Source organism: Phaethon aethereus (genome assembly GCF_964289735.1).
Source record: "Phaethon aethereus genome assembly, chromosome: 29".
NCBI lineage: Eukaryota > Metazoa > Chordata > Aves > Phaethontiformes > Phaethontidae > Phaethon > Phaethon aethereus.
In genome coordinates this window covers 3,196,282-3,219,292 of record NC_138605.1, presented here as the reverse complement: position 1 = coordinate 3,219,292, position 23,011 = coordinate 3,196,282, and the positions used below count along the sequence as shown (strand labels likewise).

The following is a 23,011-nucleotide window of genomic DNA, read 5'->3' as shown; positions in this document are numbered from 1 at the left end:
CCGTCCGTCCGGGCCCGCCCCGCCGGCGCCGCTCACCGGCTTCGGTCTCTTCCAGGTCCCCCCGCGCCCACGGCTCAGCAGAAGCGTAAGTCCCGCCCGGTCCCGGTCGCTCCGCCGGGCCCCGCGGCGCTGACGGCGGGTCTCTCCGCAGGGGACATGCACGACTTCTTCGTGGGGCTCATGGGGAAGCGGGCGGCGGAGCCCGGGCGGCCGGCGGGGCGGGGGAGCGGCGGCCCGTCTCCCCGGTGCTCCCCGGGCCCCCGCGCGGCCGGCGGGGCCCCGCTGCGGGCGGCGTGAGCCGCGGGCCGAGCCGGCGGGGCTGGACCGGGCGCGCCCCACGACCCCCACCCACGGGGGCCGGCTTGGGCCGTGCCCTGTGCCCCGGGGCGAGGCACCGGCACCGGGGGCTGCGGTGCGGCGGCGGTACCCGCTGCGGAGGCGTCCCGGGCGCGCCGCCGCCCACGGACCGCGGAGCCGTCGTGGGACCCGCCGGGGCCGGACCCGCGCTGCCGTGCTCGCAGCTGTTCCGACCCACGCTCGCATGTCCCTGCACGCGCCCTACAGCCACGCTTACAGCTGTGCCTGTCCGTACACCCGTGTACATACACCTGTACCTGTATACATACACCTGTTTTCGTACACCTGTATACATCCGCCCGCGCCTGTGCGGGACGCGCCCGGAGCGTCTCTGTGTCTTGGCTGCGCCACGCTGGGACCCGGCGTGCTCGGCGCTGCACGCCCGGGACAGCCCACGGGGACGACCCCACGGGGACGAGCCCACAGGGGCGGCGGGCGGGGACCCGCGTGCTCTTGGGCTACAGCGACCGGTCCCTGCGCCCCGCCAACGCGGAGCGCCCGGCCCTGTGTCCGGGTCCGGGCCCGTGTGCGGGCCCAGCCCGTGTCCGTGTCCGTGTCCGTGTCCGCGCCCGGCCCGGCCCGCCGCGCAGTTGTCCTCCGGGCCGCGGGGGGCGCTGTGGCCCCGCAGCGCGCGCGCGGGCGGAAGGCGGCTCCGGCGGCGGCCGGGGCGGACGGAGGGCGGGTCGGCGCCTTTGTGTGAGCCGAGCCGGGATGGTGCGGGGCGCCGGGCGGGTAAGGAGCGCCGCCGGCCCGCAGCCCCGCCGGCCCCTGGCTGCCCCCCGCGGGGCCCCGCTCGGAGCCCCGGGGACCCCGCGCCGTCCCCCCGCGATGGGCCCCGCGCGGCCGCCCACGGGCCTCCCGCTGCCCCCACGAGCCCCCTGGGACCTCTCGCTGTCCCCTGTGGCTCCCCGCGGGCGCCCCTTCCTGCGCCCCCCCGTGGCTCCCCTCGCCGCGTCCCCGTGGGCCCCCCCGGCCCCTGCTGTCCCGCGTGGCTCCTCCAGCCCCGCGGGTCCCTGCCGCCCCTCCCCCGTTGCTCCTTTTTCTCCTGGGGCAGCTTCGGGATTCCCCGTCCCCCCCGCAGGGAGGGAACTCGCCTGCCTGCCTGCCTGCCTGCCGGCAGCGGGGCCTGCCCGCCCCTCCTCACCCTCCGGGGCCTCCTTCTGCCCCCTCGCCCCCCCTTCCCTCCGCCGTCTCCTTTCCCTCCCCTCCCGTCCCCAGGCCGCCCCCCGCAGGGATCCCCACGCCGCAGGAATTACCCGCGTCCATGTGTTTTCTGGGCTGCTGAGCCTTTCCCCTCCAGAGCCTTCCCCGGCCAGCCTCATCCTCCTCGTCCACCCCAGCCGCGAGTGGCGTTTCCCCGCTGCCTCCATCCCTCGGTGTGCCGGGAGGACGGCCCGTCCTCGGCTCCTTCTTGCCTTTCCCTGGAGCTGGTGCAGAAGGCAGCCCAGTCGCCTTCTGTCTCTTGCAAACTCTTGCTCTCTCTGCTGGCTTCTGGGGTCGTTCTCTGTCTCAGGGAGAAAAAGGCAGGGGATTAGGGGTAGAACTCCCAGGGTAAGCTTGTCGAGTCCCCGGGTGGCCTGAGAGCTGGCTGAGCAGTCGTGAGCGGGACAGAGTGACAAAGGCAGTGGGACAAGCTGGAAGGACGAGCTCAGGTGGGAACTGCTGGTGACGTGGGCCAGGTGTCTAGCGGCAGCCTGGGAATACTGCGCAAACCTCCCGGCTAAGAGCGCTGAAAGGTGCTGCAAAGACCGGTGTAGCAGAAGAGAAATCCCAGGGGAACCAGGGAAGCTGGCATGCAGGGGAGAATCCGAAATGAGGTCCCACCTGGAAACCAGAAGTTACCATGTGGGTACAGGAGTAATCTGAAGCAAAGGTATGAAGTGATGGTGGCTGGAGGAGGCCCGGAGGCAAAGCTGATCAGCCCGAAGAGACTGAATTTCAGCCCTCCAGAGAGGAGCGTTGTCCCTGGCTCGGGGAGAGGGGGGATGTCTGTGTAACAGGCACCGGCTGGGGCTGTTTCAGGACTGAGTGGAGCTGTGAGGTGGAGGGACCTCTGTCCATGCCCAGATAGAAGCAGGAACTTCGGGCCGTCGCTTGCAGAGTAAATGGCTTTTTATTTTGTCTGTTTGCGCCTTTCCCTTTGTGCATCTTTCCCTTTGCTTTCCAGAGAGTCAGTCTTTGACGTTACAAGATAGGTTTTAGTCAGTCTCCATCTAAGCAGCTCTGCCGCTGCTTCTCTGTTGCTTGTCAGGAAAGTGGAAAATTTGAGGTATGACTAGAATGATGTCTCTTTGGTTATTAAGGTATTAACTTCTTTTTGCATTTTCCTCTCTCTAGAGCCCCTTGCCCTGCCAGTTTCTGCATGCCAAGCACCCCCTGCTCACACAGCTGATGAATGCGTGAAGAAGCAGCTGACCAGGAGAGGGACTCATAAGCAGCTGCTAAGATGGGCATGAGGATCAAGTTGCACAGCACCAATCACCCCAACAACCTGCTGAAGGAACTCAACAAGTGCAGGCTCTCTGAGACCATGTGCGACGTCACCATTTTGGTGGGTACCCGCTCCTTTGCCGCACATAAGGCTGTTCTGGCCTGCGCTGCAGGCTACTTCCAGAACCTCTTTCTGAACACGGGGCTGGATGCTGCTAGGACCTATGTAGTGGATTTCATCACACCAGCCAACTTTGAGAAGATCCTCAGCTTTGTGTATACCTCGGAGCTCTTCACAGACCTAATCAACGTGGGCGTCATTTATGAGGTGGCAGAGCGGCTGGGCATGGAAGATCTGCTGAAGGCCTGCCATTCAACCTTCCCTGACTTGGAGAGCTCAGCCATCACGAAGCAACCCTCCCTGTCCATGAGCGAAGGCCGATCAGGTCCTCTGAGCAGCACCTCCTCAGAGCAGAGCCATTCTTTGAGTGAAATCCGGAGTGGCACGGAACATTTTGGCCCTGAACGGAATTACATCTTGCACGGGGAAGTGGCAGGCAGCTACAAAGAGGATGACAGGAATACCGTGAGTGAAGCCAGCCAGACTCTTTCCCTGATGCATCCCCAGCAGCCTCCCAAGGCAGAACAGGAATCGGATCAGGGGCAATTTGCTCCTGCTGCGAGTATGGCAACCCAGCCCAGCCTGGGGGGCGTGAACATCGTTGTTCAAACCAGTGCAAGCTCCTGCCAGCAATATAAGGTCCAGAGCAATGGCGACTATGGCAAAGGTGGCTTCTTTACCACTGATCCTTCCCTGGACATCTCCACGGGGAGCAACTCTTGTCCCAGCAACAGTGACCACTCCAAAGAGCAAGGTTTTGGGCAGATGGATGAGCTTCAGCTGGAGGATTTGGGCGAAGATGAACTGCATTTTGAAGATGCCAGTGAAGAGCTGGGCCCATCGGAAGAAGTTATTGAGCTGAGTGATGATAGTGAAGAAGAGCTGGCCTTTGAGAATGACAGCCGGGATAGCAAGGCCATGCCCTGCCAGGTGTGCAAGAAGGTCCTGGAGCCCAACATCCAGCTGATCCGCCAGCACGCGCGAGACCACGTTGATCTGCTTACCGGGAACTGCAAGGTCTGTGAAACCCACTTCCAGGACCGGAACTCCAGGGTCACTCATGTTTTGTCCCACATCGGCATCTTTCTCTTCTCCTGTGACATGTGCGAGACCAAGTTCTTCACCCAGTGGCAGCTGACCCTCCACCGACGAGAAGGTGTCTTTGACAACAACATCATTGTCCACCCCAGCGACCCGCTGCCGGGGAAGATCACCATGTTTGGGGGAGGGCCCGGCTCAGAGCTGGCGTGCGCTGCCTGCGGGAAGCCTTTGGCCAAAGATTTCCACACCGTCCGCAACCACATCATGGACCACGTGAACTTGAAAAGCCAGATGTGCGGTGTGTGTGACCAGAGGCACCTCAGTCTCTGCAGCCTGATGTGGCACACCCTGTCTCACCTGGGGATCTCAGTCTTCTCCTGCTCTATTTGTGCCAACAGCTTTGTGGATCGGCACCTTTTGGAGAAGCACTTGGCTGTTCACCAGAACATGGAGGAGGCTCTTTTCCGGTGCCACTTCTGCGGCCAGAGCTTCAAGCTGGAAGCGGCTTATCGTTACCACGTCAGCCAGCACAAGTGCGGGGGCAGCCTGGACATCCGACCCAGCTTTGGAGACCGTCTCCAGCAGCAGGGCCTGCAGAAGAGGAAGCTGCCAGAGGAGTTCCTGAGCGAAGACTTGTCCCTGCAAAACCAGCCAGGCAACAGCAAGTACAGCTGCAAGGTCTGTGGGAAGAGGTTTGCCCACACCAGTGAATTCAACTACCACCGGAGGATCCACACCGGAGAAAAGCCCTACCAGTGCAAGGTGTGCCACAAGTTCTTCCGTGGCCGCTCCACCATCAAGTGCCACCTGCGGACGCACTCGGGAGCCCTCATGTACCGCTGTACTGTTTGCGGGCATTACAGCTCCACGCTCAACCTCATGAGCAAGCACATAGGCGTGCACAAAGGCAGCCTTCCCCCGGACTTCACCATCGAACAGACTTTCATGTACATCATCCATTCCAAAGACGCGGAGAAAAACACAGACAGCTGATGGGGTGAGGCAGGGCAGGGCCAGCAGAGGAGCAAATACTAATTACAGAAGCTGTGGAAAAAATGTCATGTATTTTATTTAATGGTCAGGCATCATGGATGGAATCCTCCTTTTCTATTTTTTTAAATTCTTTTTTTCTGGCCTTGCTAGGGCTTTTTAGATTGGTGACATTGTACAAATGAACAGCACGTAAGCTACATCACTGTTTCCAAGTCGTGTTTACTTACCTCTGGTCCTGTTAAAGGCCATCGAGTTCTGTGTTTTTAGCATTTCCCACTAGGTTTTGAATCTAGATTTTTTTTTTTTTTTTTTTACTTTTTAGCCCACTTGACTAGGCTAACCCTCAGTTTGAACTTGTCCACAAACTGATGCTGCTAAGATTTTTCACACCTGACCTCAGTAGAGAGGGACAGAGCCAGAGCAGGATGGTGCTGGACTTGAAGAAAAGGAAAAGAAAAAAGAAAGAAAAAAGGAAAAAAAGACTCGTTCTGGGCATCGCTGGCATTCTGCTGCTATTGCGAGAAGATAAGCAAAGTCTGTGTCACAGAATCAGCCCTGAAGTCGTTGCTCCGTTGCAGGGGAGATGAGCCAGCAGCGCGTGAGCGTGCACGTGCAAATGAGTAGGGATACCTGGCGGTAAATCAGTAGGGGGGTGATTGTTGCTCGCAAGGGCCGTTCCCAGGCAGTGCTGCGGGTCCTCGGGAGCGTGGCCTGAGCAGGGAGCGTGGCTGGCGGTTTCTCTGCTGTGCCCGTGACACGCCACTCTCTTGTGCCCCGAGACGCCGTCTCTGAAGGAGGAGAAGGAGTGACACCGCCTCTGAAGAGCCCGAGCAGCGGGGTGGCTGTGTGGAAGGGAAGAGGTGGATGGGTGAGCATCCCATCGGAGAAACTGGAGCGGGCAGGGGAAGCAGGTTGGCTGCTGCTCGGGAGATACTTTGTGATGGCACGGTCACACCTAACTTCTGCCACCCTGCAGCTGGCCATCAAGAGCGTGCTGTCGCCTCCTCGGCTCTCTGCCGACGGCAGCCGTGCGCGTTGTGCTCTGCGGGCGTGGTGCGTCCCAGGGCTGACAGTTGCTGGAAGCGCTGGATGCCAGAGCGCGGCGTTGCTGCAGCTGCGTGGATCCCAGCACACAAGAGGCGATGAAGCTGTTGCCTTAACTCCCAGGAAGGTACCTTTGAGAAGGACTCCTCTCTGCTGTAGGGATAGCCTGCTCCCGTGGCTGCTGCCATGGGTCGCCGCATCTCGGACAGGTCTCGTGGCAAATGTGTGTTGCAGGATGTTGTTGGTGCAATGTGAATTCGTTCATCTGTTGTCAAATAGTGCTGTAACTTCAGCAGGCGCTGGCTGGGGGCTGCAGCAGAGGAGCTCTGGGAGCCGGCAGCAATAGCAGCTGGTGTGAACCTTGGCTCAGCCTCTCCTGGACGCGCTTCGGGCGCGGGCTGGGGACCCCTCCTCGGCGGTGGGCTCTCCCGGCTGCACTGGTGAGGTCAGCCCCATGCCGGCAGTGTTTACACCAGGAAGGGTGGGGATCAGCTTTTTCCCATGTTATCCTGCTGTGGGGCAGAGGTGGAGAGGAACAAGTATTTCCGATGCCGCAGCATGAGTTATGACTGCCCTTCCGTAACTCATTCTACCTCACAAACAGGAAGCGCTCAGGGCTTTCAAGCCACGGTTGTAGTAAATTGGCTCCTGCGCTTCTGTAAAGATATGCTGTTACAAAACAAAACTAGTGATTTTCAAACCCTGTAAACTCATCCCGCTTTCCCCTCCTCTTGAAGGGACAACCCACGGCAGAGGAGCGGCGTGGGCTGGACATGTGGTTGGTGAGCTAGGAATTCCTGGGGGTTGCTCCCCCGGCTCCGCTGTGGCCTTGGGCAAGTCACTTCACCTCTTTGCCTCAGTTTCCTCATCTGTAAAATGAGGGTGGTAACACTTGTGGTACCTACCTACCTCCTGGGAGCGCGGCGAAGATTGCTGGCTCGTACCTGCAAAGTGTGTGGGAGATGCAAAGCGCTCGGCGAATACTGATGTGTAGCATCCTAGGGAAAGGACAGCCTCCATCTTTTCCTCGCCAGGTCGGTTTACTCCTGTTACAGCCCATTGACAGCAAACTTCCCTTTAGCCCTGTCCCCGTCGCAGTCCTGTGAAACAAGCTCTGTAGCAATATAAGAAGTGGGGGATGGCTTAGCACCGCTGTGTCTGCGGAAGGGCTGGGAGAATTGGCAGCGGGCGGCGGGAGGCAGGAATGTGTGCCCTGGGGTTTGCAGAGCACGTTTCCTGGTCAGGAGCTTGCATCCCAGGGAGAGGGGAGTTGGAAGGTGCAGAGGTGTGCAGCTGCTGGAAGCCCCTGCCCTTCAGCTCCATCCATCCTTCAATCCCTGCGGTTTGCCTGTAAAGCTGCATTTCCACTGCGGCAGCTCCAGGTCCAGCCCCGCTGTGACAGGGGAAGAGACCAGAGCCGGTGTCGAGCCGTGTCCCCGCCGGTGGTGCTGAGCCCTGGCTGGACCTAATGACCCTTCCCAGGCAGCTCCTTCGTCCTGAGCTTGTGTTGTCCCCAGTCACCCTGTGGACCTGCAGTACCCCAGCCCAACCCCACTGCACGGCAGTGGGGTTGGGAGGAATGGACCTTGCTGAGGAGGAACCAGCGGCCAAGGCTGAGGATGAGGCCATTGGGAGTTTGTGTCCTTTCCCCAGTCCCTGTGATACTGGCCAAGTTTGGGGCCAGCTGACGTTGCCCCGGGGTGGGGTGTTAAACTTGACTTGTCCTAATTTTGGTGCCTGGAGCCTGTTTTCAGAGGAGGGGACGCACCGAAGCGATCACCAACCCTGGGGCTGGCCAGGCCGTGCCATGTCTGCTGCTGGAGCTCTGGTTTCCAAACCCTGGTCTCATGGTGCCTGTCAGCTGCCAGGCTGCGGTTTGTGGTCTCTGACTGGTCTGCAGAGCCATGTTTAGCTTAGTGTTATTAAGTTTTAAAAACAAAAAAAATCATTTTGAGAATGCATGGCACTCTAGGAAAGCGTGGGAGTTGACAGCGGTTTGCTGGAGGCTCCTCTGAGGAGCTCTTTGAGTTACAGGGTTTCTTTCGTTATCCTGGCGGTGGCAAGATGGGCTGGTAGACAGGAATGAATGCGACATGCTGTGCTCTGGAGATTGCTATGAAGGATGTGAGGGGGGCAGATGAGGCTTGGGAGAGCCAAGTCCTTAAAGTCTTGAGTCCCTCCTAAAATGTCCCAGAAGCTGTGATGAGCTTTTGGATGGGCTGGGGCACTGCCGCGGTAGAGTCTGCAGCCCCGTATCTAGCTAAGCTGTGAAGCAAAAGCCTTTTGTGCACATAAACCAAAAAGAGAAGCTTTTACACTGAAACACTAACGGGCAAAGCAAGCCCACCCTTCTGGACACAGGGACAGGAAAGCAAAAGCCCACCCCGTCCTCTGCTGGTTGTATTTGGTTGTGGGGATGGGGGAGTGCTGGGGTCCCTGGCATTTCTGTGTCTTGGATTCTTTCCTGTGTGTTAATGAATCATTCCCATGTGAAGCATACCGAGATCAGCAGCAAGTCCCGTCTGCGGAGGAGGTGCGGGGACGGATCTGGACCTGCAGTGCTCCCGTGCTGGGCCGGCCTCGTGCCGCTGCTCCTCCTCGGGATTTTCCCAAGAGGGGTCAGAGACCTGAGCTCTCCCGCTGCTGGGAGGGTCCTGGGTCTCTGCCAGCCTGCAGCCAGCGTCGGGGCTCTGTGGTCCCTGTCCCTTTGGCGGCATGGCTGCCCCGGGTCTGGCTAGCCTGGCTGCGTTCCTCCGTGTGGGAGCTCCCGTGTTCCTCCGGAAAGCTGTGTGGCCAGGGAGGGTGGGGTTGGCGGGGGCGATGGCTTGTCCCGAGTCCCCCACAGGCTGCGTTGTCCCGAGGAGCCGTAGCTCCAACCCAGCTGCGTCGTGGTGGAGGCACCCGGTGTGATGGCAGGGGCTCCCAGCCAGCGGCGTGGGGCCGTGTGTCTGCCGGGGGTGCAGCCACGCACGGCTCCGCGCCGGAGGCCAAGCGCCGTTTGCAGCATCGGGGGAGCCGGGGTGGAAGCTCCGCGCCCGGATCTGTTCCTGCTCCACCGCTGACTCGCGGTGCGGCCTTTGGCAAGCCTGCTCGCTCCTGGCCTCGCTTCCCCTCTGCGAACGTGGGGACGACACTTACCTACCTCGCCTGGGGCAGCCGCGAGGTTTAACTCGTGTTTGCAAAGTGCTTTGGGATCCTCGGGGTACGAGAGGGGGATGCGAGGGGAAGTGCGTCGCCGTGAGCTGGGCCGGCGGCGTTTGCAGAGAGTGAGCGTGTCGTGGGTCCTCACAGGAAACCCTGACACAAAATCCCCCTCCAAAAGGCAGTGCTCTGAGACTGGTCTTATTCCGATTTCTAAAACGCGAAGTTCAGTTTGATTCTCCCCTTTCTCAAAGGATCCACGTCTCCTACCAGAATAATTAAGCAGAAGAAAGAAAAAGCGTTGAATTGCTGTCTAACCTTTTTGTTAAGTTAATAGTAGGTACTGACCTCCTGATATTTAAGTGTTTACTATCTATTTGCTGTAAAGTTTTGTATATTTTGTAAACTTTCCCCCCAAATAGTAGATGTCTAAAATCGTTGTACATCGGGTTCTTTTATACTCCATTGTTCAGCACAAAGTGTGGTTTTTATTTAGAATAATAAAATGGAAAACGTTGACCTCTTGTACCCTGCTTCTTTATAAAACTTGTTTCTTTAAATGTGCAGATTGTAATTTCTGTCTCTTCAGGAGCGCCTGGGAAAGCATGTGAGCCGTTCCTGGTATTCTGCTCCTGTGCTGTGCTCTGCAGGATTCATGGCACAAGTCCAGGCAGACGGGGCCTCTTCCTCGCTGCCTCCTGTGGCACCCGGAGCCGCGCGAGGAGGACGGACTCTGGCGTTTCTGCAGGCTGTTTCTGCAGGCTGTTTCCGCAGCAGGTTGGCAGCGGAACCCTCGCTAGAAACCGTTGAGGAAATTCTCGGGGTTTGTGTTCCTCGATAAGCCCTTTCTGTGCTGCCAGCGCTGCGTTTCACTGGGACCTGGACCTTCGCAGGCTCAGGGCTGGGGGCTGGCAAGCCAGATCAGCAGGCAGGCGCCGCTGGGCTTGTCAAGAGCCGCTTTAGCTTTTCTCCAGCAGCAAGGCTTCCTTCCCTGTGCGGGGTTGGGGCGACCTGCCTGCTGGGCACCGCTGTCGGCCGGGGCCGGCAGTCTTGGTCGCCGCTGGAGCGGCTCGGGCAGAGCTGCTTTAGGGAGAGCTTAGCCGGTGGGACAGGACCGGGTCCCCGTCACCAACCTGGTGACCGGCGGCGGGCGCTGGACATTCAAGCTGGGCAGGTAGTCCAGGGGGGGGATATTCAGTAACTGCTAAAGGAGCCTGTGGCTGGGCCACTTTACACTAAGGGGTGTAAGGCTCTAACGGGAGACTAGGGACCCAACGAAAAGCCTTGCTGGGTTTCGAGCCCAGATCACTGCGTGGGGCTGTATGAAGCCTTATTTGAGGCCACTGTGGCCCTGAGGCCTATGAACAAAGTTGCAGATAGATTAGGAGAGTTTTAAAAAAAAGTTTAATAGGTCAAATACCCGAATTCTACATGTTTAAGTAACTTGAAATTGAATATATTGTTGTCCTGGTTATGTCACGCATCCGGTGTGTCGTTATTGTGTACTTATCTTCCATTTCTTCATTGAAAATGGCAGGGTATTAGCAAAAGGAAGCCTTAGGGAAGATTCAGGATCTGAATCGTGGGTCGTGTCAGCGTGAAGCTGCCTTCACATTCACCAGCCAGTTTTGGGGCTGCTCGGCTTCGCTGTGCTTGTTTCCCCCGGGAGGGTCACAGGGACAAAGGCAGCGCGGTCCTGTTTTGGTGCAGATCCCGAGGACAGCCTCTGCCCCAGAGGGCTTACAGTCTAAGTGGCTCTACACCCACATGTTGTAAAACTGTGTGTAAGTAACATAATTAAGGAAGAGGAATGGCCGTGAGTTGCTTCCCTGAGCAGGGTACTGTTGTGTCTGAGGGGACCAGCTTCTTCCCCAGCTGAGGTACAAAGTATTTCTGTGTAAGAGATGGATGTGGCTTTTTCTGTCAGTGCTGGTATCCCCTGGTAGTAAGAAGGAATGTCTCTGTGCACAAGGAGCCCCGAAGTATTTAGTGATTTACCCCGCCACAGGACCCCTGTAAATAGCAGAGCCGTTCCCAGCCAGTCCCATGATAACCGTGCGTCCCCGTTAACCCCCGGTCATGGGCTTCTCCCCCAACCCGGGACATCCTGCTCCCCACCCACCGCTCTGTGCTGCTGACCATCCTGTCCCTAGATTTGCTTATGCTTTGCTTTTTAAAAATGTGTTTCTTGAGCAGCTCAAGGTCTTTGGTAGATTTATGGACTCCCTTCCAGCGACTGTCGCTCTTTCACCTTCCTCTGCCGAGGGCTTGGCCCGCACAGCATGTGACTTAGCACAATCTGGACAATGATGAACTTTCTCCGGATGCTCCAGTTTCTTGCACAGCCAAAAGCCCAGCCCGAGGGTTTCTGCACACGTACGCATTCCCACGGGCTGTGCTTCAGTGCGACTTTGATTGAAAGGGAGCACACGTGAAGGGCTGCTGAGGTCTGACGGCGTTTAGAAACGTGCCCGGTGGCCTTAGAAACCTGCCAGGAGATGCTCTAAAGGAGGCTGGGTTTAATGGGATGGGTCTCCCGCTGCGAAACCCAGACTGGGAACCCCACCTCTGCTGCCACCAGTCACTTTTGGAAGCAGCCGTGCCCAGTCAAACCCAGTTTTAACCATTGCTAATTTACTGCTGGGTTTGCAAAATTGCTCTCAACGTGTTGCTGATCTCATTAAAGCTTAGTTTTGTGTCGTGCTCAGCCCCTCAGGGTTGCATTGCCTTCATTTCTGTAAAGTCAGGCTTTCAGCTGTTTGCTGGGCACAGGGAGGAGAGGTTTGTGTTTCGAAGGAATGAATTTCCTCTCTCCTGCTGGGAAGGCATCACGACAGAGGGGCAGCATTCACTGGACACCGCTGCAGCGCGATGGATCCAGGGCTTGTGTGTGACGGTCGGGGGCTGCAGAAAAACTTGTGAAGGTGAAGGATCGTGTGCCCCCAGCCCCACGGCTCAGGGGGGAGTATGGGAGTGGGGTCCCAAGGGCTGGACTTGTGTTCAGACTTCTGAGTAATGCACTTTATTACTGCAAGTGTTTCTTTTGGAAAACAGGAAATATCTCTTTCTCTTATTCTTTCTTTATCTGAATAGATCTGATACAGCAGCACATCAGAGGCACGATGTCTGTAGCTCCCGCACCATCTCATTTCACGTTTGGCACCCTGCCCTGCCTTCAGAGCACGGGTGGTGGCCAGCCAAGATGTGTTGTTTAAAAGCAAAGTGTCTGCTTACCACCAGGAAAAACAATCTTACTGACCTCAGTGAGTGCAGGGAGCTGCCCCAGCTCCCCGCAACCACTTGCCAGTGGTAAGTGGGAAAGTCCAATGCCCCTTAATTGGGAGGGTTGTTGTCCTTTGTGATGACTATGGAGTGCTGCGTGGTGGAGGAATTATCTGCGCCCTTCTGGCTGCCTTGGTCTTTGGGGATGTACTTAACCACAGCGGAGATGAGCTTGCTGCGGAAGTTTTTGCTCAGGAAGTTGTAGAGGATTGGGTTAATCACGCAGTGGAGCAAGGTGAAGCAGTCTATGATGTCGTAGAAGAAGTAGAGGAAGTGGGCGAAGGTGCAGTGGAGGATGATGTGGTTGCCATCGAGGGTGAGCAGCGTGAGCATGATGTGGAAGGGCAGCCAGCTGATGAGGAAGACAACGATATAGGCATAGATGAGCAGGCAGTGCTTCCTGCTCTCCGGCTTGGTGCACTTGATGAACCTGGCCGTCAGGATGTTGAAAACGGTGATGATGGGGAAGGGGATGAGGAACCCAATGGTGGTGGTGGCCAAGCTGACTGCCAGCGCCCACTCATCATAGGTCTCAAAGGGGGCCATGAAGATGCAGATGGGCTCTCCGGTATTGACCAGCTGCATGTGAGCAACCTCCAGGAATGGGATCGCTGCTGCCAAGACCCAACTGCAGGCGCAGATGATGCGGCGTGCACGGTGCTGGTGCTTACGCCAGAAGAGGGAGGAGCTGGTCAGGGACACGTAGCGATCCACACTCAGGCAGGTGAGGAAGAAGATGCTGGCGTACATGTTGGCAAAGTAGAAGTAGTGTGTGAAGCGGCAGAGGAAGCTGCCCCAGAGCCAGGTGTAATCCAGCATCACCTCCAGCATCCAGATGGGCAGCGAGAGCAGCACTCCGAGGTCAGCGATGGCCATGTTGATGATGTAGAGGTTGACCAAGCTCTTGTTGCCCCGTGTCTGCCAGTTGACCCAGATGACAAGGAGGTTCTCCACCAAGCCCACCACAAAGATGACCAGGTAAAGGATGAAGAGGATCACCCGCTTGACATTCTCATCCAGGCTGAACTCGCAGAAGGTGTAGGTGTAGTTCAGGAGGTGGAACAGCTCAGTCCAGTTATGGTAGTCCCCGTACTCGTTCAGGAGAGTGTGTGTCTCGGTAGGGGCAGTGGTCGCCTCAGCCATCCTGGTAGCTGCAAGGAAAGGGAAAGCACTGAGTTGTGGCTCAGCGGCTGCACTGAGCCAGACAGCCTGAAAATAGGGAGAAACAGCCGATCCCCCCCGTTAGAGCTCTGTCCTCGCGGGAGGCTCTGGAAGTACCCTTCTGTATTCTTTCTAGTCCAGTTTTTACTCCTGTGGTGGCTCCCCACATCAACCCTCAAAAGATGCCACATCCGCATCAGACGATAACCTCACGTCCCAGACAAGCCGCAGACACCGGCCGCCCGTGCACCCACACGTGCTCTCAGGAGGCGCCTGGCCCCCGTCCCACCGCCCGGTCAGCTGGGGCCGGGGCCCGGCTGCGCTGGGGACCGACAGAGCGGGGGACGGACAGGCGAGAGCACCCGCCAGCCCCGCAGCACAGCAACGTCGGTGACTGCAGAAACAGAGCTGACGACCCAGGAGCGCAGGAGCCGTCAGGCGGGAGCTGCCCTTGCCAAGGCTTGTTCTGTCCCCTGACAGCTCCAGGGTCCAGGTCCTGCTGCCGCGGAGCCTGTGGGAATCCCGACCCCAGCTCTGCCGCTCTGCCCTTGCGTGCAGCAACCAGCTGTGAGGTGTCGGTGGCGTGGGCAGGCGCCTGGACCATTAAACGTGTCGGCGACCACATCTGCTCAACTCCGCACCAGCGGGAAAGCTCCCGTCCCCCACCAGAGCCCTTGGTCTGCAGTTGCTTCATAAACCCAGCCGGCCGCCCTCGCTCTGCCCATCCCACAGCTGTGGTGCTGGGAGCCGCCAGGACTTCCAAGTAGGTGACAAAATTACAAACTTAAGGGAAATGCGGTTGACCTTAACATACTTTTATTGCCCCAAGTGTGAGAGCTCTGATCCCAGCACAGCTGCATCCGCACAGCGAAGATGCCGCGGACCTCATCCAGCCTCGTGCCGCTGGAAGAGCTCGCAGGACCAGCCGTTCCCCTGGGAAAGACGGAGGAGCATGCCATGCCACCGGGGCATTGCCGCAGCACTCGGAGCCCAGCGAGCCAGGGAGCGCCACAGCCAGGCGTCCCCCAGAAGAGCATCAGCCCTGCGGCAAGCCACCGTCACCCACCCGCTCCCAAAATCATGGAGGAGAGGAGAGCAAGCCTCCAGGGCTGGAGCCCCCGGTCCCCCAGGCTCCTCGACCTCCCGCCCTCACCAAGCTGCAGGTCCTGAGGGAGGCTGGTGGGAGAGGGGACGGACGGATGCGGACGGGGAGGGAGAGGCTTTCGCTCACCGGCGGCAGAGCCGAAGGCTGTGCGGACGGGCTGCTTGGGGAGCGCGGCGATCCTCTCAGCTCAGCAGCTCGCGCGACTCTGGGAGAGCAGAGCCGCCGCGGCGTGGAGCTCAGGGTGGGCTTGTTGGCTGCTTCCCGGCAGGAAATGACCGTCGTGGTCTGACATCCTGAGACAGCCCAGCGTAGGTGACATTTGACTTGATTTCCAGCCCCGGGGCTCGGCTCCCGTTTGATTGTGCCGCGGGGCTGGGGACAGGCACAGGGAGGCCCCGGGCAGGTGTCGATGTGGAAGCCGCAGGTGCCTGGGGATGGAGAGGGTCTCCCCGAGGCTCCCCCGGGCAGCTCCCCTCCACCGACAGCCCCGCAGGACCCAGCTGGTCCAGCAGCCCCACTGGTCCCTGGTGCTGCTGTGACTGCAGCGAGGAGGGGAAAACGCATCCTCCGGGATGCACCCAGCTGAGCCGGGTCCTCCCCCAGCTCTGGGAGTCCCAAGGGGTTAGTGCGGGTTCAGGTGAACGTGCCATTGACTCTCCCTGACGCTGCCGCGCTGCCGGGGGGAGCTCAGGGCTTCCTTCGGGGGGGAAAGGGCCAAAAGCTGAACGTCTCTGTAGGTCAGCGCTGCCTGTCGCTCCGAGCTGCGCGGGAGTCGATGGCAGATGGCTATCGCCGCAGAAACACCTCTGCCCGGGCAGCAATTAATCACGGCGCTGTGATTGCCTGGCAGTTTTGCAGGGGAAGGGAGGGGGCTTGAGCCTCGCCCCGGCACTGGGGAGGGGGCTGATAGGCAGAAAATTTTGCATCAAGCTGCAAGTCCTGCAAAACAATTGCAGGAAATCTCCTTTTCAAGTGCAGACAAGACTTTGTGATCAACAATCGGCTCGGAAGGAAGGCACAGCCGGAGCGGGGAAGCACGAGGGCACTGATAAGTCGGGTCTCACAACAACAAGCCCGGCGCCGGTGACCCCGCGCGCAGGTACCCAGCCCCAGCGGGACCAAGGCCCCTGGTTGCAAACAGGAACTTGGCGGCTTTGTGCTCGCCCCAAGTGCGACGGGGCACGTTTCGGCTCAGCCGCGGGATGGGGGCTGCGGGGCTCACAAAGGGCTTTGGGGCTTTGCATCCCTGGGAGGCAGGGATGCCGTTCTGTTTCCATTTCACAAGTCAGGGAATTTCCACACCGCGCGCTCGGATCAAGAGCGACCGGGGTGCTGCCAACCTTTGCCATCGGGGTGTGCGTGGGGGCTGCCAGTCCCGGTGGGGACGGTGAGGTCGGGAGCCGGCTGCATTTCCGAGTCGTGAGGAGCGGGGCAGGCACCTCAGACCCTTCTCCCCATCCCTGCGCGACGCTCAGGGTGCCCCGAGGCTGTTGGCACCCAAACGTGTGCCCAGGAGCCCCCAGCCTCCCTAAGGGTCCGGTGCCCTGTTTTGGCTCGAGACAAGTGGGAAAAGGCTGTTTCCTCTCCAGAAGGCAGATGCTTCGATCCAAGCGGGTCCTTCGGAGCGAAGAGGAGAGGCTGATAATGGCACGGCGCAGGCCTGGCCGGTTCCTCCTCCACCTGCCAGCGCTACGTTCCCGCGGTGAAATACGGGCACCGGGTCCCTCCCTGCTGCCTCCAGCCTGCCCCACCAAGCAGCCGCCGGGCAACACCGACCCGGAGCAAGGTGGGCCCCGGGCGGCAGCAGCGCTGGGGATCTGCCGGAACGGCCTGGCCTCCCCAGGCAGCCGGTGCTGGCCGGGGGTGCTGCCGGAGGGGTGCGGGCGCAGGGGTCCCGGGGCAAGGTGCTGCCGAGGCTGCCGTGTCCCCTCCTGGCAGCTCAGCGTGCCATGACCTGGCTTTTGGGGACACGCGGGCCCGAAGCGTGATGTGTGGGGGCTGCTGGGGACATTTGACTGGTTTGCTAAGCCGAATGAAGCCTTTAGGAAAGCTTTCTTGGCTGGGAAAACAGCTCGGCGAGCTGTGACACAGCTTGCCAAGGGCCCTGCGTGCTGCCTCCCGTCCTGCTGTAGCTCCTCGTGCCCCCCGGGCTCCGCTGCAGCTCGGCAGTGTCTTGGTCTTGCATGGGCTCAGCGTCTGTGCGTGCGGGAGCAGCGCGGCACAGGTGGGAGTGGGGCTGCTGCTAACGCTGCTCTTGTCCTGCAGGCCAGTGCACAACCTCAGGGACCTGACCCCCAGCTAGTCATCACCAGTCAGCTCTTAATTAGAGGTATGAACGTACATGAGTCACCGCCCGCACGCCCAGCTCCTGGTGCCAGCAGCGTCACGGGCTGAGCCTGCCCCGGGCACGCCGCGAGCTCATCCCCACCGGCGGCAGCTTTCTCTGTGCCGGCCGTGAGTACCCGCTGCCAGAGGAGGCTGCGGACGATGGGCCACGCAACTGTGGGCGTTGTGCTGGGACGGGAGCGCCGGCGGCCGGGTCTGAGCACGAGGTCGCCCGTGGAGGAGCCGGGACACTGCGGGGGGGGGAAGGCTGCGCCAGCGCTGCAGGTCCCCCGAGCAGCGGGGCAGGATGGAGCTGCTGCCAGCCGTACCTCGGGCTACGCCTGTGTGGCAGCTACGGAGGAGAATGGGGAGCCGAGGAGCAAAGCCCCCACAGCCCGAGCTGGACGAGTGTGGGAAGAGACGGGATGCAGCAGAGTGCGGGGTACTGGCAGCACCAGGCAGAGCTGGAGTGACAAATGGCTTTGGGGACCTTCCCAAAGGGGAGTGCTCTCACCTCCCCTTGGAGAGGGAGCCCTGAGCCCAGAGGTCCCGAAGGCTGGTGCTGCAGAAAGCGGCAGGCGTGAAGGGAAGAACGTCTTTAACCAGGTCCCAGGGCAGCGGCATCCCTCCGGCACGAGGCAGGGACAGGGAGCCAGAGCGCTGCCGGTGCCTGCGATAGCCCTGCAGCCGCCATCAGCCACGCCCGCAGGTGCAGATCGGCCCCCGCGCCGACCGCGAGGATGGGCTGGACCCCCCGGCGCGGCCACCAGCCCCTCAAAGGGCTGCAGGGTCAGAGACGGTCCCGCACCGCAGCCCAAACGTCCCCGGGCGCGTGGCTGCTCTGGGCACGGGCAGCAGCCGGGGTGCCGATGCGGGCTGGCAGGGACCCCACCAGTGACACGGCCGCCCTCGCGGGGCGGGTCACCCGGCACCGTGGCCCGGCGGCTCTCAGACACCACTGGGGCTGGGGTTCGCCGCAGGCAGCCCCTCGCTTCGCACCAGCTTTATTGAGCACGTTAACAGGGGCCCCAGGCAAGCGGGTGCCCGTGGGCTCTGTGTCCGCACCCCCGGTCTGGCAGCCGTCCTCAGGGGTGCATGGGCGTCCTCGCGGCTGGGACGGGCAGGAACAGGCCGATGGCGGCATCGGTGAGCCAGGCCGGGCAGTAGCTGAGCGGCAGGAGGGCGAGCCGGGCGTCCCAGCCGGCCGCATAGCGGCTGCGGGGGAAGCGGGCGAGCAGCGCGTGCACCATGACACCGGTGACGCGGGACAGGCGGGAGCTGCTCAGGCGGTGCAGCAGGACGGTGCTCTTGGCATCTGGGTGGGCAGAGGGGGGTCAGCCCAGCCCGGCCCGCCAGCGGTGGCGGGGTCACCGGGGAGTGCCGCGGCCACGCAGGGATGTACTCACAGGTCTCCAGGTAACGGTGGCCGTAGGCTGCCTGGGTCTCCGCCGGGAGCCGCTCCCAGAGGTGCTTGAAGCCCTTCACCACAGTCGTGGGGTCGATCATCCCCGTCCGGAAGCCGCCGGGTTCGATGATGGAGACCTGCACCCCGAAGGGGCGCATCTCTCGCCTGGCTGGGGAGGGGCCGTCAGCCCTGCGGTCGGAGCTGCCGTCCCAGACCAAGGGGGGCTGGCACAGGGGCCTGAGCCGCGTGGGGCGAGGGGGAGCCCGTGACCCCCCCGGGCATGCTGTCGTCCCCCGGGTGGGTGCAGGGGAGCCCTTTCCTTGCTCGAGGGCTTCTCCAAACCCCTCCTCCGGCTGCGCAGCTGCTGCTCCAGCCGTGCCCCAGTTTCCCAACCTGTGGGCAACCGTGTCGGTATTTCACCCTCTGCCGCCTTGGCTGGCTGCTGCTCTCCGCTACGGGCAAGGGTGCCACCGGGTGCAACATAAAACCCTGCGTGGGCAAAGTGGGGCAGAGCCGCCCAGCGCGCCTGCAGCTGCTGCGGGTGCCGGGCTGCCGGACAAGCCCCGGCGCAGGGGAGCACCCGGGGCCACTGGTAGCCACCACCGCCGTACCTGAGGGTGTCGGAGAAGGCCTCCACGCCATGCTTGGAGATGCAGTACCCACCCCCGAAAGAGGCGAGCCGGCCCATCACGCTGGCCACGTTGACCACCCGGCCCCGCGCCCGCCGCACCAGGGGCAGGAGGCTCAGTGTCACCTCGATGAGGCCGACCAGGTTAACGTCCAGCACCTTGACGAAGTCGTCCTTCGTCAGCCACTCGTTGGGGGCCGTGGGGACGGCAGTGCCCGCGTTGTTCACCAGCCCCCAGAGCCCTGGGGAAGGGGACGAGGTGAGCCAGGGCTGCTCCCCTGCCCACGGCCCTGTGCCGGCGCACGCTGTGCCGGCACAGCTTGGCAGAGCAGCGGGAGGCCCGGTGCGGCTGATGACGGGGGCGACGACGGGGGCGGCCGCCCCGTCCTACCTTGGTCACCCACACGCTCCCGGACCCAGGCGGCGGCGGCAGCGATGCTCTGGCTGGAGGTGACGTCCAGGAGGACGGTCTGCAGCCGTGGCGAGGTGGCCGCCCGCAGCTGCGCAGCCCCTGTTTCGGTCAGGCAGGCGGCCAGCACCCGCAGCCCGCGCGTGTCCAGCTGCCGCGCCAGCAGGTTCCCGAAGCCGCTGTCGCAGCCCGTGATCAGCACGTACTTCTCCGAGAGCCTCGGCACCGTCTGCCGCTCCCGGTGCCAGCGCCACAGCAGGTACAGCCCCGCCAGCACGGCCGCCACGTACAGCCACATCCTCGGGCACCGGCACCAGCTCGGCCGCAGCCCTCTGCGCAGTCCGTGTTCGTGCCGTCTATATCTAGAGGCCGGTGTGGAGGACCAGCCCATGCACTGGGCAGTGCCCGTGGGAGAGCCAGGTGCTGGGATTGCTCGGGGACGTGCTGGAGGAGAGGCAGGATTGCAGCAGCACCTGGAGAAAGTTTTGCATCTCTCAGTTGCAATTCCTGGCCTTGCCTCACGCAGATCCGTGTGCCTGGAGCTTTGCTTTGGCCTTTAATGGCTGTTTGTGCTGGCAGGGCAGATCCAGCTGAACCAAGCTCAGGCAGATCCAGCTGCCCTACGGAGCCAGATTTGGCTGAAGCTTCCAGACATGGTTGGCAGAACCCAGCCCTGGACTTCTCCCTCTCGCTGGCTGTGCCGTGCTCGCCCGGCTTTAGTCCGGTGGGGCTGTGGCTGTGTCCCCTCGCCCCGCGATGGGCCCTGTGCGAGGAGGCAGCAAAGCTGCTGGGGCGAGCCTGGGCGCAGGCAAAGGGGCGTCCCCAGCCGCAGTGATGCCCGGGCACGGTCCGCTGGCGCGGGGCAGCCGTCCCTGACCGGGCGCTGCGGGTCTGCAGAGCCGCACGCAGAAGCAGGCGCTGCCTGGGATGACGAAGGGGCGCTGAGGAGGAGGAGGGCTCGACCAGAAGCTGCCCAGCCCTGTGCCCAGAGGGAAATCTGCCCAGGTTTGTACAGGTCTGGTTTTTATTCACGTGTGTTAAGTCCTGGGGCGCTGGCTCAGGAGCGTGCAGCTCTCGCACGCCAGCAGGGGCTGGCCCCGCACGGGGCGAGCGCCCAGGGGACTGGCCGGGGACCCCGGGCGCTCGCGCGGCACGGCCAGCAGCAGTGCTGGTGCTGTTGGAGGAGCAGGGACATGGCCTTGCGCCGCAGCCCCAGCTGAGGCTGAAAACCAAGCGGGGGAGAGGAGTTGTCTTTATTCAAAGCGAACGGGGCTGCTAGCAGAGAACGGCAGGTTGTGGGACGTACGTTGGGTTAGAAATTCAGGAACCTGTTGGCACGGCCTCAGCTGCAGGAGATGCTGCATCCCGGCCTGTGCTGCCGGGCCCTGGCTGCTGCTGCCTGCCGGCTGCCCATGCCGCAGCCCTGCCTTAGGCTTTCTGCACCGATTTGGGGTAGGACCAGGTGAATACGATGTCCGTGAGGGCTGACGGCAGGTAGCTGAGGGGGATGTAGAGCAGCTTGGCATCCCAGCCCGCGGAGTAGCGGGTGCGTGGGAAGCGGCTGGTCAGCGCGTGCTCCATGCAGTCTGTGACCAGCGTCAGGTTGGAGTTGCATTTCTTCTCCATCTTCCTAAGCGTTACCAAAACTGCAGAGACAGAAAGCACCAGTGAGGCTGCTGGGCTTAGACCCTCGAGCCGAACGCAGCCGAACGGCTCCCTGGGATGTGGGCAGTAGGACACCCCGTAGCCCCGGGGATGTGCCTTGTGTCAAGAGAGAAACAGCATTGCTTAACCTTTAGGTGAGGTACTTACACTCCTTCAAGTAATTCTCCCCATAACTCGCTTTGGTTTCCTCTGGGAGCTTCTCCCAGGTGGAACGAAAATTATTCTCCAGGATCTCGATGTTAGTGATCATCGTTTTGAAGTACCCTGGTTCGATCATGCAGACCTTCACCCCGAAGCTGCGCATCTCAAGCCTGGAAGGGATTGAGCCCCGTGGGACCCAGGAGCAGCACCTGAGCGTGCCCGACGCCGGCTGGAGGTGCTGCGCACCAGCACCGACTCTTGTGCAGGAAGCACAGCAGCCTCATGCCGGGGGTTTGGTGGTGAGCCTCCCCTCCCCAGCAGACCCTGCGCCAGCCCCAGCACATGTCTGAGGCAGTGTGTGAGCAAACACCTGCTGAGTCTGCATGGGACGGGGCCAAAGTAAACCTTGGGACTGCGGGGCCATTGTCCACGGGATCCAGTACGGGGGTGAGGTGTGATGGGGGAGACTCAGTGCCAGGGCAGACAGTGCCACAGCCTCCCTGACGCTGGGAAGTCATCAGGCAGGGGAATGAAATCAAAGCTCTGCCAAGTCCTTTCCCTTCCCTGACCCCGGGCTGCCTCTGCATGAGCTGCGCTGAAAGCAGAGCAGAGGCTGCCAGTGGCCGGCAAGGGTCCCGCGGGGCAGATCACTCCTGTGGGACCCAAGACCTGCAGCTGTGGCACAAGGTCTGCTGACATCTGGTCCACATGTTAAGCACGCCAACAGCCGCTCCTCTCGTGCTTCGGCAGCAGCTAAAACAAACTCTGCCTGCGCTTGCTCGTGGTTGCATGGGGAAAGGGTTTGACAGACGAAGGCTCGGCCGGGCCAAAGCCCAGAAAAGCAAACCGGGAAACCAGGGGCAGTGCCAGACTTACCGGAGACTGTCGGAGAAGGCCTCCACGCCAAACTTGGAGATGCAGTACCCCCCACCAAAAAAGGAGACACGGCCCATCACGCTGGCCACGTTGACCACCCGGCCCCGCGCCCGCCGCACCAGGGGCAGGAAGCTCAGTGTCACCTCGATGAGGCCGACCAGGTTAACGTCCAGCACCTTGACGAAGTCGTCCTTCGTCAGCCACTCGTTGGGGGCGGTGGGGACGGCAGTGCCCGCGTTGTTCACCAGCCCCCAGAGCCCTGGGGAAGGGGACGAGGTGAGCCAGGGCTGCTCCCCTGCCCACGGCCCTGTGCCGGCGCACGCTGTGCCGGCACAGCTTGGCAGAGCAGCGGGAGGCCCGGTGCGGCTGATGACGGGGGCGACGACGGGGGCGGCCGCCCCGTCCTACCTTGGTCACCCACACGCTCCCGGACCCAGGCGGCGGCGGCAGCGATGCTCTGGCTGGAGGTGACGTCCAGGAGGACGGTCTGCAGCCGTGGCGAGGTGGCCGCCCGCAGCTGCGCAGCCCCTGTTTCGGTCAGGCAGGCGGCCAGCACCCGCAGCCCGCGCGTGTCCAGCTGCCGCGCCAGCAGGTTCCCGAAGCCGCTGTCGCAGCCCGTGATCAGCACGTACTTCTCCGAGAGCCTCGGCACCGTCTGCCGCTCCCGGTGCCAGCGCCACAGCAGGTACAGCCCCGCCAGCACGGCCGCCACGTACAGCCACATCCTCGGGCACCGGCGCCGGGAGCAGGAGCAGGAGCAAGAGCGGGACAGGGACCGGGCGCGCTGCGGGCACGGCGCCTGAGGGGCTTCCGCCCGACCTTGGCCGCTGTCAATGATTAATTAGCGCGGCCGCGGGCTCGGGAGCGGCTCCGGCGCAACGACCGCA

The 23,011-nt window shown here is 61.5% G+C and overlaps 4 protein-coding genes across 4 annotated transcripts; 1 reads left to right on the top strand and 3 right to left on the bottom strand.

The window, feature by feature from the left end:
• Positions 1–2,803: 2,803 nt before the first annotated feature.
• Positions 2,804–6,048, top strand: ZBTB39 (zinc finger and BTB domain containing 39; the record flags this gene model as incomplete). The annotated part of the gene is made up of 1 exon (XM_082011781.1): positions 2,804–6,048. The coding sequence occupies one exon, from the start codon at positions 2,804–2,806 to the stop codon at positions 4,940–4,942; it is 2,139 nt and encodes a 712-aa protein (XP_081867907.1). The 3' UTR covers positions 4,943–6,048.
• A 6,412-nt stretch (positions 6,049–12,460) lies between these two features.
• On the bottom strand, positions 12,461–14,081 carry ACKR5 (atypical chemokine receptor 5; the record flags this gene model as incomplete). Its single annotated transcript, XM_082011741.1, has 1 exon — positions 12,461–14,081. The coding sequence occupies exon 1, from the start codon at positions 13,550–13,552 to the stop codon at positions 12,461–12,463; it is 1,092 nt and encodes a 363-aa protein (XP_081867867.1). The 5' UTR covers positions 13,553–14,081.
• Positions 14,082–17,425: 3,344 nt separating this feature from the next.
• Positions 17,426–19,740, bottom strand: LOC309414590 (retinol dehydrogenase 16-like; the record flags this gene model as incomplete). The annotated part of the gene is made up of 4 exons (XM_082011937.1): positions 17,426–18,315; positions 18,407–18,570; positions 19,017–19,275; positions 19,425–19,740. 4 exons carry the CDS (start codon positions 19,738–19,740, stop codon positions 18,086–18,088), a joined length of 969 nt encoding a protein of 322 aa, XP_081868063.1. The 3' UTR covers positions 17,426–18,085.
• A 1,130-nt stretch (positions 19,741–20,870) lies between these two features.
• On the bottom strand, positions 20,871–22,848 carry LOC309414577 (retinol dehydrogenase 16-like; the record flags this gene model as incomplete). Its single annotated transcript, XM_082011920.1, has 4 exons — positions 20,871–21,088; positions 21,255–21,418; positions 22,125–22,383; positions 22,533–22,848. The coding sequence occupies 4 exons, from the start codon at positions 22,846–22,848 to the stop codon at positions 20,871–20,873; spliced, it is 957 nt and encodes a 318-aa protein (XP_081868046.1).
• Between the last annotated feature and the right edge of the window lie 163 nt (positions 22,849–23,011).